Source organism: Lepus europaeus, chromosome 20 (genome assembly GCF_033115175.1).
Source record: "Lepus europaeus isolate LE1 chromosome 20, mLepTim1.pri, whole genome shotgun sequence".
In the NCBI taxonomy this organism is placed as follows: domain Eukaryota; kingdom Metazoa; phylum Chordata; class Mammalia; order Lagomorpha; family Leporidae; genus Lepus; species Lepus europaeus.
In genome coordinates, this window is record NC_084846.1 from 4,193,458 (window position 1) to 4,207,257 (window position 13,800).

General features: G+C 47.7%; 2 protein-coding genes across 2 annotated transcripts; both read left to right on the forward strand.

Annotated features, from left to right (window-relative positions):
* Positions 1-1,565: 1,565 nt before the first annotated feature.
* On the forward strand, positions 1,566-2,507 carry LOC133749202 (olfactory receptor 7G2-like). The gene has a single exon (XM_062178410.1). It carries the CDS (start codon positions 1,569-1,571, stop codon positions 2,505-2,507), a length of 939 nt encoding a protein of 312 aa, XP_062034394.1. The 5' UTR covers positions 1,566-1,568.
* A 6,929-nt stretch (positions 2,508-9,436) lies between these two features.
* LOC133750030 (putative gustatory receptor clone PTE03) lies at positions 9,437-10,405 on the forward strand. The gene has a single exon (XM_062179418.1). It carries the CDS (start codon positions 9,437-9,439, stop codon positions 10,403-10,405), a length of 969 nt encoding a protein of 322 aa, XP_062035402.1.
* Positions 10,406-13,800: the final 3,395 nt, after the last annotated feature.

The following is a 13,800-nucleotide window of genomic DNA, read 5'->3' on the forward strand; positions in this document are numbered from 1 at the left end:
CCACATGGGCGCCAGTTCCAGTTCCATCTGCTCTACTTCTGATCCAGCTCTCTGCTGTGGCCTGGGAAGGCACTGGAGGATGGCCCAAGTACTTGGGTCCCTGCACCCATGTGGGAGACCTAGATGTCCTTCTGACTCCTGGCTTCAGATGGACCCAGTTCTGATTGTTGCGGCCGTTTGGAGAGTGAACCAGTGGATGGTAGACCTCTCTCTCTGGCTCTCCCTCTGTCTGTAACACTGCCTCTCAAAAAAATAAAATCTTAAAGAAAGATTTATTTGTAGGACTGGTGCTGTGGCAAGCAGGTTAAACTGCAGACTGCAGTGCCAGCATCCCATATGAGTATCCATTCAAGTCCTGGCTGCTCCACTTCTGATCAGCTCCCTGCTAATGCACCTGGGAAAAGCAATATAGTATGGTCCAAGTGCTTGGACCCCTGCCACCCACATGGAAAACCTGGATGAAGCTCCTGGCTCCTGGCTTTGGCCTGTCCAGCCCCAGGCTGTTGTGGCCATCTGGGGATTAAATCAGCAGATAAAAGATATCTCTCTCTCCTCTCTCTCTCTCTCTCTCTTTCTCTGCATAACTCTAATTTCAAATATATTAATCTTTAAAAAGTAAAATTAAGTAAAAATGTAAAACAAAAATAGAAAAAAGATCTATTATTTATTTATTTGCTTGAAAGGCAGAACAATAGAGAGAGAGGGAAAGACAGAGAGAAAGAGATCTTGATGTACTGGTTCACATCTCAAATACCTGCAACAGTCAGGTCTGGGCCGGGCTGAAGCCAGGAGCCAAGAACTCCATCTGCATCTCTCACGTGGGTGGCAGGGGCCCAGGGACTTGGGCCATCATCTGCTGCTTTCCCAAGTGTATTAATAGGGAACTGCAACCAGATAAGAGCCAAGATTTGAACTCAGGGACTCTGATATGGTACTTGGGGTGCCCAGGTGGTGTCATTGTTATACAGTGATCACCAAATCCTTTGAGTAAGTTTATATGTACACAAACCATATGTTTTTGAAAACTCAGCTGTTCTTAAACAATCAGAACTTAATGGAGACAGTAGAGAACATAAGATTACTTCAACAGAACACAGTATCTATGTCTTTTTGGTCATCCCCCAAATTGGAAATAAAACCTTAAATCTAAGAGTCAGCTCCATAACTTGGAATAATTTTAACAGAGTCAGAACTAGGGATGAGAAAATAGCTTACTGAATCTGGCTAGAAAACTAACAGACATCATCAGAACAATGTGTCATAGACCAGGCTGAAGCCAGGAGCCAGGAAATCCATCCAGGCCTCCCAAGTGGATGGCAGGGACCCATGTACTTGAGCCATCACCTGCTGCCTGCCAGGCTCTGCGTCAGCAGGGAAGCTGACTGGGAGCAGAGGAGCTGGGAAAGAAGCCATGCACTCCAACCTAGGACACAGGCATCCCAACGGTCCTTTAGCAAGTGCCTGCCCCAAGAATTTCTGCTTCTCTACTGTCCCCTGGTGATGCTGCTGCTGGTCTGTATACTTTATTGTCTATTTGCTCCTTCATTTCCATCAGATTCGTCCACAACATGGGAACTGCAAACCAGACAGCTGTTTCTGAATTCCTTCTCCTGGGGCTCACAGATGACCCAGCCCTACAGCCCCTCCTCTTCTGCCTGTTCCTGTCCATCTACCTGGTCACCGTCCTGGGAAACCTGGTCATCATGCTGGCCATCAGCTCCGACGCCCGCCTCCACACGCCCATGTACTTCTTCCTCTGCAGCCTCTCCTTCACCGACATCTGTTTTGGCACCACCACCATCCCCAAGATGCTGGTGAACCTGCAGACGCAGGACCGCAGCATCACGTACCCGGGCTGCCTCACTCAGGCCTGTGTTGTCTTGCTTTTTGCCGGCCTGGAAAACTGTCTGCTCGCAGCCATGGCCTATGACCGCTATGTGGCCATCTGTCAGCCGCTGAGCTACACGCTGGTCATGAACCCCCGCCTGTGTGTCCAGCTCCTTCTGCTCTCGCTGTGTGTCAGCCTCGCCAACGCCCTCCTGCTCAGCCTGACGGCGCTGCGGCTGGCCTTCTGCACACACCTGGAGATCCCGCTCTTCTTCTGCGAACTTGCCCAGGTCATCAAGCTCGCCTGCTCTGACCCCTTCGTCAACAACCTCCTGGTCTACGTCGCAGCTTGTGTGTTTGGTGGCGTGCCTCTCGCCGGGATCATCTTCTCCTACACTCAGATAGTCTCCTTGGTTTGGAGAATGCCATCTGCGAGAGGAAGACACAAAGCCTTTTCCACCTGTGGGGCGCACCTGTCGGTGGTCTCCTTGTTCTATGGAACGGGCTTGGGGGTGTACATCAGTTCTGCGGTGACCGACTCCCCCGGGAAGAGCGCGGTAGCCTCGGTGATGTACTCTGTGGTCCCTCAAATGGTGAACCCCTTTGTCTACAGCCTGAGGAATGAGGACATGAAGGCAGCCTTGAGGAGCCTCACCCAGCGGCGGCCTGCCCTTCTGTGAATCGTCATTTCCTTCGGAGGTGGGTGGCACAGAGGCAGCCAAAGGACCATGAACCCTGCTTCCTCCCCCACGACATTCTTCTACAGCGATTGGAAGGCTGCTAAGAGCATTCCAGCTTCAGCTTAAAACCTGCCTTGCTTTTCTTGTAGTAGATCTGTCACGTCTGAGAAATGATTTCCATTCTCTACATGCCATTTCTTTTATCAGGGAACGGATTCGAAGCCTGAGATAGAGGGTCCAGTTTTAATTACACACACATACACACACGCACACACACACACGCACATACACACGCACACAGTAAGACAGGAATAAGGGCTAGCATTGTGGCACAGTGGGTTAAGCCACCACCTGCAATGCTGGCATCCTGTATCAGAGTGCTGGTTCAAGTCCTGGCTGCTCCACTTCTGATCCAGCTCCCTGCTAATGCACCTAGGAAAACAGCAGAGGATGGCTCAAGTCCTTGGGCCCCTGCACCCATATGGGAGACCCAGATGAAGCTCTCGGATACTGGCTTTAGTCTGGCCCAGCCCTAGCTGTTGTGGCCTTTTGGGGAGTGAGCCAGTGGACAGAAGACCTCTCTCTTGGCCGGCACCATGGCTCACTTGGCTAATCCTCCGCCTGCGGCACCGGCACCCCAGGTTCTAATCCCAGTTGGGGTGCCGGATTCTGTCCTGGTTGCTCCTTTCCAGTCCAGCTCTCTGCTGTGGCCTGGGAAAGCAGTGGAGGATGGCCCAAGTGCTTGGGCCCTACACCCGTATGGGAGACCTGGAGAAAACACCTGGTTCCTGGCTTCGGATCAGCACAGTGCCGGCCGTGGTGGCCATTTGTGGAGTGAACCAGTGGAAGGAAGATATTTCTCTCTGTCTCTCTCTCTCACTGTCTATAACTTGACATGTCAAAAAAAAAAAAAGACCATTCTTTCTCAGTAACTCTGCCTGTCAAATAAATCTTTAAAAAAAACACTTTTTTAAAATTTTTTGACAGGCAGAGTGGACAGTGAGAGAGAGAGAGAGACAGATAGAAAGGTCTTCCTTTGCCGTTGGTTCACCCTCCAAAGGCCGCCGCGGCCGGCATGCTGCAGCCGCGTACCACGCTGATCCGAAGGCAGGAGCCAGGTGCTTCTCCTGGTCTCCCATGCGGGTGCAGGGCCCAAGCACCTGGACCATCCTCCACTGCACTCCCGGGCCATAGCAGAGAGCTGGCCTGGAAGAGGGGCAACTGGGACAGAATCCGGTGCCCCGACCGGGGCTAGAACCCAGTGTGCCGGTGCCGCAAGGCAGAGGATTAGCCTATTGAGCTGCGGCACCAGCCTAAAAAAAAGCCACTTTAAATAACGAGATAACAATCGGACTTGCCCCAAATGATGGAGTTAGAAAAGTGCCAGGGGATTCCAATACAATCCCATCAAGGTGGCATGTACCAATGCCATCTCACCTGTCCAGGTGATCAATTTCAGTTCACAATTGATCACACTGATAGATCTAAGAGTCAAAGGGATCACACAAACAAGATTAATGTCTGCTAATACTAACTGATAAAACCAAAAAAAGGGAGAGAAGGATCCAACATGGGAAGGGGGAGACACAGCAGACTCATAGAATGACAGATGTCCTAAATAGCACTCTGGCCTCAGAATCAGCCCTTAAGGCATTTGGATCTGGCTGAAGAGCCTATGAGAGTATTTTAGGCATGGAAAGCCAAGACACTCTGGAAAAAGAAGAAGAAGAAGGAGGAGGAGGAGGAGGAGGAGGAGGAGGAGAAGAGAAGGAGAAGGAGAAGGAGGAGGAGGAGGAGGAGGAAGAGGAGGAGGAGGAGGGGAAGGGGAAGGAGAAGGAGAAGGAGAAGGAGAAGGAGAAGGAGAAGGAGAAGGAGAAGGAGGAGAAGAAGAAGAAGAAGAAGAAGAAGAAGAAGAAGAAGAAGAAGAAGAAGAAGAAGCAGAAGCAGAAGCAGAAGCAGAAGCAGAAGCAGAAGAAGAAGAAGAAGAAGAAGAAGAAGACATAAATGAAGGATCTCAGCGAGTATGATCCCAGTGGAAAGAATGGGGCCATCAAGGTAGGAGGTACCTTTCTCTGAAGGGAGGAGAGAACTTCCACTTTGACTATACCCTGTCGGAATAAGATCGAAGTCGGCGAACTCTAAAGGCTTCCATAGCCTTGGCAACTCATGACTAGAGCCTAGGGAGATTACTGACGCCATAAACAAGAGTGTTAAATTGTTAAATCAACATCAATAGACACTGTGTACTTACATCCCATGTGGGATCTGTCCTTAATGGGTTGTCCAAGGTGAAGTAATGATATAGCTAGTACTGAAACAGTATTTTTACACTTTGTGGTTATGTGTGGGTGCAAACTGATGAAATCTTTACTTAGTATATACTGAAGCGATCTTCTGTATATAAAGATAATTGAAAATGAAAAAACAAAAAAACCCCTTGGTGTTAAATTGGAAATTACATAAAAAAGTAATCAATCTTTTTAAAAAAATATCATGCAGGATCTCTGTCATTAATGTGCTGTACACTGTTATTTAATGCTATAACTAGTACTCCAACAGTATTTTTTCACTTTGTGTTGCTATGTGAGGGCAAACTGTTGAAATCTTTATATATACTAAACTGATCTTCTGTATATATAAAAAGAATTGAAAATGAATCTTGATGTGAATGGAAGGGGAGAGCGAGTGGGAAAGAGAAGGGTTGCGGGTGGGGGGGAAATTATGGGGAGGGGAAGCCTTTGTAATCCATAAGCTGTACTTTGGAAATTTATATTCATTAAATAAAAAAATATATGTATAAAAAGAAAAAAAAAGAAAACTAACCGTAAAAATAAATAAATAAATAACGAGATAAAACTGAAAGCACCAACTGTAACAAAAATATATAGATTAGGAAAAGCAAAGTAAAGTGACAGGCACGGTATGATGCTGTTTATATAGAGATTTTCAGAATGAAAAACAGGGGCTGGCAATGTGGTACAGCGGGTTAAGCCACCACCTGCAAAGTCAGCATCCCTTATGAGCTCTATTTCAAGTCTCCACTGCTCCACTTCCCATCCAGGTCCCTGCCGAAGCACCTGGGAAAGCAGTGGAAGACGGCCCAAGAGCTTGGGTCCCTGCACCCATGTGGAAGGCCTGGGTGGAGTTCCAGGCTCCTGGCTTCAGTAACCATTTGGGGAGTAATCGAACAGATGGAAGATCTCTTTCTCTGTAACTCTGCCTTTCAAATAAATAAATCTTTTTTTTAAGAGAAAGAATGCAATGATTTATGGATGAATAATACGAAGCACAATAAAAATTGCAAGAGGACCATGTGCCTTGAGTCAGTGTAATTATTTCCCTGGAGAAAGAAGAGAAACAAGATCCTACAAACATGTGTCTTGGAGTAAACATGTAGTATTGTTTGCACTGATTCCCAGAGAGTGAGAGTGATGGAGGTGTGAACTTGATGATGTTAACTGGTGGGTACCCAGCTCTTCCTTTGTTACTTTCTATATTTTTTGTTATGCTTGGATAATGTATGAGAAACCTAAGCATAATTGTGTAAGGATCAGTGTTTAACACAAGAGGTTAAGATGCCCCTTGAGATGTCCACATCCAAATCAGAGTGCCTGGGTTTGAGTCCTGCCTCTGCTTCCAATTCCAGCTCCCTGCTAATGTGTACCCCACGAGGCAGCAGGTGATGGCTCAACCACTTGAGCCTCTGCCACTGATGTGGGAGACTTGAATTGCATTCTGAGCTCCTGGTTTTGACCTGGCCCAGCTGTGGTAGGCATCTGGGGAGTGGACCATTGGATGGGAGATCTCTCTTTTCCTCTCTGTCACAATACCTTTCAAATAAATGCATAAATAAATCTTTAAGAGAAAAAGAAAAATTTTACCATGATGGTTATGCTCTTATTTGATTTTGGTGGTGATTTCTATTATATGTGTCCAAATGTATAAAGCTCTAGAGTTTACATGTGTGTAACTTATTGTATGTCATTTGTATCTCAATAAAAGTTAACAATAACAGAAATCACTTTGTACATGTGATCACTCAGAACATGGTAGTAACTGTTGATTATAGTATGCACAAGCAGAATCAACATTCCATGAGCTACAAAGAAGTAGCTCTCTGTTGCTGACATGTTTAGCATACGATCATTTTGTCCTCACATATATTTTATACAGGAAGCACGCAGAACAATCTATATAAGGAAATTGTTTTTGTGAACCTGAATGTGCTGTCAGTTTCTCTGACATTGTTGCTAGAAATGAGTTGTTCTTGGGTTGGCCTGGTTGCACAGTGGGTTGAGCTGGCCCTTGTGATGCTGGCATCCATAGCAGGTTGCAGGTTCAAGTCCTGGTTGTTTTGCTTGTGGTTCAGTTTCCTGTGAATGCACCTGGGAAGGCAGTGGATGATGGTCCAAGGGATGTGGGAGACCAGGATGGAGTTCCTGGTTCTCTGCTTTGGCTTGGCCCAGCCCTGGCTATTGCAGGCATTTGGGGAACAAACAAGTGGATGGAACTCTCTGTCTATCTCTGCCTTCCTCTCTGACACTCTGCCTTTCAAATGAATGAATGAATGAACAGATTGTCCTGAAGCAAACCAATAGGGAAGACTAGAATCCAGTGGCAGAGGGAAGGTGTGGTTAGATGTGCTCAGTCCTTGTGATGGCTATGAGCCAAGCAAGGCAGAGAGATGAGGACAACATCTGCTTGGCCCATCAGGGTAAGCCATCCAGAACAAAGGTCTTTACGTCTCAGGCTTGCTCCTTAAGGATTCATGCTGCCCTGTAATTGCATGAGAGTACAAGAGTTTGCCTAATGAGGAGCTCTGGATATTGAAGCCCCAAGGGCCCCAGAGGTTGCGGAGTCTACCTGTGACTGCCCGTTCAACAGCCTTGCCCTAGTCAGCACCCAGCACACAGAGCTCAGCGCCAGCACCACGGCAGCTTCTGCACAGCAGCTTGCCCTGCACAACTTCTCTCTGCTTCCTGAGCACAGGGCTTCCTTTCTGCTCCCTACACGCACAGAGGAACTGAACATCATCCCTTAGTGATGGCACCCAGGTGGGCTGACGTTCCTAGGTTATGATTTGCAAGGAGCAACAGGTCTGTCTCTGGGTGCACTTCAGGCAGTTGTGAGGTGAGGACCTGCTGAAGATGAGCAGAACTAGGTCACCTTCGAGGTGTCTGCCTATCTACCTACTTTTCTGTTATGTTCATGTGCTTGCTTATGGGAGAATTCCCATACAGCTTTTATTCTGTTCATATCTTTTTAAAATCAATTTATTTATTGGAAGTCAGAGTTACATAGAGAGAGAAGGAGAGACTGAGAAAGAAGGAGACAGGTCTTCCATCCACTGGTTCACTCCCCAGTTGGCCGCAATGGCCAGAGCTGTGTCGATCTGAAGCCAGGAGCCAAGAGTTTCTTCTGGGTCTCCCACGCAGGTGCAGGGGCCCAAGGACTTGGGCCATCTTCTACTGCTCTCCCAGGCCATAGTCGAGAGCTGCATCAGAAGTAGAGCAGCTGGGACTCGAACCAGCACCCATATGGGATGCTGGCACTGCAGGCAGCAGCTTTACCTGCTATGCCACAGTGCCAGCCTCTCTGCACATATCTTACTCTGACCTGAGAGTCTAAGGTCTTTTTCCATCCTAAACAGCAATCTACTCTTGTTCAATTCTAGAATTCTCTAACAACTTTCCTAATTCATTAGACCAGGGAAAGGTATATGAGAGTACTTAAAAACATTTGTGGAAAATGGAATTTAATGACAAGTTTATTTTGGTGCAAAAAAACCCCTGGAAATTCATGCATACAGGGGGTCTTCCAAAAGTTCATATTATGAAAAAACCGTGGGTAGATTTTAAAAATGTGTGTACTAAACTAAACGTATCTTTTTAATTTCATTTTCCAAGAATGTTTGACATATCCTCATATTATTTCCTATTTCATTCCTACCACTTTCTACAATGTAGGAAAAGAGTACATTCAGTAAATCAAAACAAGATGGATGTTAGTTCGAGTCCCAGCTGCTCCAATTTCAATCCAGCTCTCTGCTCAGGCCTCGAAAAGCAGTGGAAGAGGCCCAAGTCCTTGGGCTCCTGCACCTGCATGGGAGACCTGGAGGAAGCTCCTGGCTCCTGGTTTCAGATCAGCCCAGCTCTGGCCATTGCAGCCATTTGGGGAGTGAAGCAGTGGATGGAAGACCTCTCTATATCTATCTATTTATCTCTGTATCTGCCTCTGCCTTCTGTAACTCTGCTTTTCAAATAAATAAATCTTATTTTTAAAAAAACTGGATGATCAGGTAGCATAGGGGAGTGAGAGGCAGCAAGAAAGGAGGTTGAGAAATGGGGAGAGAAAAAGACAGAAAAGATTAGGAAAAATGTACTCAACAGATGTGAATTCTCTAAAATAAGGGGTTCTTGGGGCCAGCAAAATGGCAGAGCAAGTTAAGCCACTGGCTGCAATGCCAGCATCCCATATGAGCACCTGTTGGAGTCCTGGCTGCTTCATTTCTGACACAGCTCCCAGCTAATGAGCCTGGGAAAGCAGCAGATGATGGCCCAGGTGCTTGGGCCGCTTCCACGAGTGTGGGAGACCAGGGAGGGAGTTCTTGTCTTATGGCTTTGACCTGGCCCTATCCTAGCCATTGTAGCTATTTGGGGAGTGAACCAGGGATGGAAGATTCATTCATTCATTCTCTCTCTCACTCTCTCTCTCTCTCTCTCTCTATCTCTTTATCTCTATCTCTACCTTTATCTCTATCTCTATCTCTATCTCTATCTCTATCTCTATCTCGTGTGTCTGTGTCTTTCCCTCCGTGTCCCCTTGCCTTTTAAATAAATAAATCTTAAAGAAAAACAAAACAAGAGATCCTTGGACATCCGTCATCTGTTGCATCCCCTCTTATTTTTTCCATCAGACTCTTCAACAACATGGACTCAGAAAACCAGTCAGGGGTCCCAGAATTCCTCCTCCTGGGGCTCTCAGAGGATGCAGCCCTGCAGCCCCTCCTGTTTGTGCTGTTCCTGTCCATGTACCTGGTCACGGTGCTTGGGAACCTGCTCATCATCCTGGCCATCAGCTCAGATGCCCACCTCCACTCCCCCATGTACTTCTTCCTCGGCAACCTGTCCTCCATTGACATCTGTTTCAGCACCACCACGGTCCCCAAGATGCTGGTGAACATTCAGAGGCACAGCAAAGCCATCAGCTACGCAGGCTGCCTGTCTCAGGCTTTCTTCGTCCTCCTGTTTGCTGGACTGGAAAACTTTCTCCTGGCTGCCATGGCTTACGACCGCTACGTGGCCATCTGCCACCCGCTCAGGTACACGGCCATCATGCGCCCTCACCTGTGTGCTCTGTTGATTCTCCTCGCCTTGTCCCTTAGCACCGCGGACGCCCTCCTGCACAGCCTGATGGCGTTGAGACTGCGTTTCTGCCTAGACCGGGAGATCCCCCACTTCTTCTGTGAACTTGACCAGCTCCTCAGGCTGGCCTGTTCCGACACCCTCCTCAATAGCCTCCTGGTCTACTCAGTCACGAGTCTGTTGGGAGGGGTTCCTCTCCTGGGGATTATTTTCTCCTACGTTCACATAGTCTCCTCCATCCTGAAGGTGCCATCTGCAGGGGGCAGGCATAAAGCATTCTCCACCTGTGGGTCTCACCTCTCAGTGGTGTCCCTGTTCTATGGGACGGGTTTTGGTGTGTACATTAGTTCTTCCCTGACCGATGCTTCTAGCAAGACCGCGGCCGCCTCGGTAATGTACACAGTGGTGCCTCCGATGCTGAACCCCTTCATCTACAGCCTGAGAAATCAGGACGTGAAGGGAGCCTTGGGGAATCTCATGGGAAAAACACCTCCTTTTATGGGAAGGTGTCTCCTGGCTTGTACGTTAGGATGAGCCTAAATCCAGGAAAGCAGAAATGGTGGGCACTTCCACAATCAGTTTTTTTTTTTTTTTTGGGGGGGGGGGTAGTGGGAAGAAGCAGTAAAATTCTTGAATTTTATGAAATTTAGAGATTGATCACACTTTTAAAAAAAATTTATGTGTTCATTTGAGAGAGATAGAGTAGAATGGAGAGGGAGTGACAGAGAGAGAGGTCTTCCATCAGCTGGTTCACTGCCCAGCTGGGCCAATCTGACGCCAGGAGATAGAAGCTTCTTCTGGGTCTCCCATGTGGGTGCAGGGGCCCAAGCACTTGGGTCATGTTCCACTGCTCTCCCAGGCCATTAGCAGAGAGCTGGATCGGAAGCAGAGCAGCCAGAACATGAACGAGTGCCCATGTGGGATGCCGGCACCATGGGTGGAGGTTTAACCTTCTACGCCACAGTGCTGGCCCCAAAGAGGCAAGTAATCTAATCCAGGTCTCTCATGCAGGAGGGACCCCGTGCTTGAGCCGTGACTGCAGCCTCTCGGGTCTGCACTAGCAGGACGCTGGAATCAGGAGCCAGAGTCAGGTGTCAAACCCAGGCACTCTGATGTGGGCGTCCCAACCCGTCCACCACAAGCCAGCTGGGCCTGCATTTTAACACGCTAAAAGCTGAATCTTGTTTTTTTCCCAAGTAACATAGTTTTAATTGTACATGAAAGAATTATATTAGCAAAGAGATCACTGAATGTTCATCCAAGGGTAAAAACATATGGGTATTGCTACCAGAACAGAATTAGGCTAGAGCTACTCGCTGCCGGACAGTCCATACACCAGAGACAAGAGACAGTGCAGGGACACTGCTCAAAGCTGAACCTTCACACATAGACTCTGTGTCGGCTCTTGCCCAACCTTGGGGTGCTGAGACTCGTGTTGTACTTTGGGAGTTCATTCTCAGCACTGCCCAGCTTTACAAGATATACCCGATGCCATCACAAAAGAATTGCCTTTCTTTTCAGTGAGCAAGTAGCACTTTTATTGTATACAGTCAAGGTGTACACGATGATTTTTTTTTAAGATTTATTTCTTTATTTGAAACGCAGAGTTTGGCTGGCGCCCTGGCTCACTTGGCTAATCCTCCGTGTGCGGTGCCGGGATCCCAGGTTCTAGTCCTGGTCGCAGCGCCGGATTCTGTCCCGGTTGCCCCTCTTCCAGTCCAGCTCTCTGCTGTGGCCCATTAAGGCAGTGGAGGATGGCCCAAGTGCTTGGGCCCTGCACCCGCATGGAAGACCAGGAGAAGCACCTGGCTCCTTGCTTAGGATCAGCACAGCGCGCCAGCTGCAGTGTGCTGGCAGTAGCAGCCATTTGGGGAGTGAATCAATGGAAAAGGAAGACCTTTCTCTCTGTCTCTCTCTCTCTGTCTAATTCTGCCTGTCAAAAAAGAAGAAAGAAAGAGAGAGAGAGAGAGAGAGAATGGAAGGAAGGAAGGAAGAAAGGAAGGAAGGGTTAAACAGAGAGAGAAGAGGCAAAGAGAGAGAGGCCCTCCATCTGCTGGTTCACTCCCTAATTGGCCACAATGGCCGGAACTGTGCCGATATGAAGCCAGGACCAGGAGCTTCTTCCAGGTCTCTACTGCTTTCCCAAGCCATGACAGACAGCTGGATCAGAAGTAGAACAGCTGGGACTTGAACCCATGCCCATGTGGGATGCTGGCACTGCAGGCTGCAGCTTTACCCACTAAGCCACAGTGCCAGCCTCAACATATGTGAATTTATCAGTGTAGCTCATCCTCCATATCAGGGGGTTCTGTATCCACAGATTCAGTCAATCTCGGGTTGAAAATATTTGAGAGGTGAGTTTTGTAGTGTAGAACATTAAGCCACTGCTAATGCACCTGGGAAGGCAGTGGAAGATGGCCCAAGTGCTTGTGGCCCTGCACCCACATGGGAAACCCCAAATATGTTCCAGGCTCCTGGCTTTGGCCTGGCTCAGCCCTGGCTTTTATGGAGTGAACCAGCAGATGGAAGATCTCTCTGTTTCTGTCTCTCACTGTCCCTCTACTTTTCAAATAAATATTTTTTTTTAATTTGAAAGTACACATTGTGTCTTACTGAACATGTTCAGATTTTTTCCTATCATTTTCCCCTAAACAACCCAGTATAACAACCACTGACACAGCATGGACATTGTGTTAGATATTACAAGTAAACTAGAGATGTTTTGAGGTACATAACAGGATGTAAGTTATATCCAGATACCACACCACTTAATACAAGGGAGTTGAATATGTTTGGGTTTTGGTATTCATGGGAGGCGCTGAACACTCTCCCCACAGATACTGAGAGATGGTTGCATTTCTTTTGTGATTTTCACTCAGTAGGTCATTTTTTTATATTATATTACTTATTTATTTGACAGATAGAGTTACAGATGGTGAGAGAGAGACAGAGAGAAAGGTCTTCCCTCCATTGGTTCACCCTCCAAGTGGCTGCAATGGCCAGAATTGCGCTAATCCGAAGCCAGGAGCCAGGAGTTTCCTCCTGGTCTCCCATGTGAGTGCAGGGGCCCAAGAACTTGGGCCATCCTCCACTGATATCCCAGGCCACAGCAGAGAGCTGGACTGGAAGAGGAGCAACCGGGACTAGAATTGGCACCCATATGGGATGCCGGCGCCACAGGTGGAGGATTAACCTAGTGCGCCATGGCACCAGCCCCTCAGTAGGTCATTTTAATGAAGCCTCTACCTACCATAGACTCATAGATACAGACTTCCATTGCCTTCTACAATATACATCATTGTGACTTTTATCTTTGCACATAAACCTACCTGCAACTTATTTTTGACTTTGTTGGGGTACAGACATCCACGTTTATTTTATCCACAGAAGTATACAATTTTACCAACTGCTTTTGTTAAGTATTCATTTTTCCATTGTATTGCCACTTCATTTTAAAAAACATTTATTTTATTTATTTGAAAGGCATAATAACAGAGAGAAAGAAAGTGATTATCCATCTACTGACTCACTCCCCATGTGGCTGTAATAGCTGGGGCTGGGCCAGACTGAAGCCAGGAGCCTGGAACTCCATCCTGGTCTCACACATGGGTGGATAGTAGGAACTCAAGTACTCATGCCATCATCCACTGCTCTCAGGTGCATTAGCAGTGAGCTCAACTGGGAGTGGAATGGGATTGGCACTGTGGCATAGCCGGTAAAGCTGCTGCCTGTAGTGCCAGCATCCCATATGGGCGCCAGTTCAAGTCCCAGCTGCTCCACTTCCCATCCACCTCTCTGCTGTAGCCTGGGAAAGCAATGAAAGGTGGCCCAAGTCCTTGGGCCCCTCTACCCACATGGAGACCCAGAAGAAGCTCCTGGCTCCTGGCTTCAGATTGGCCAAGCTCTGGGCATTGTGACCATCTAGGGAG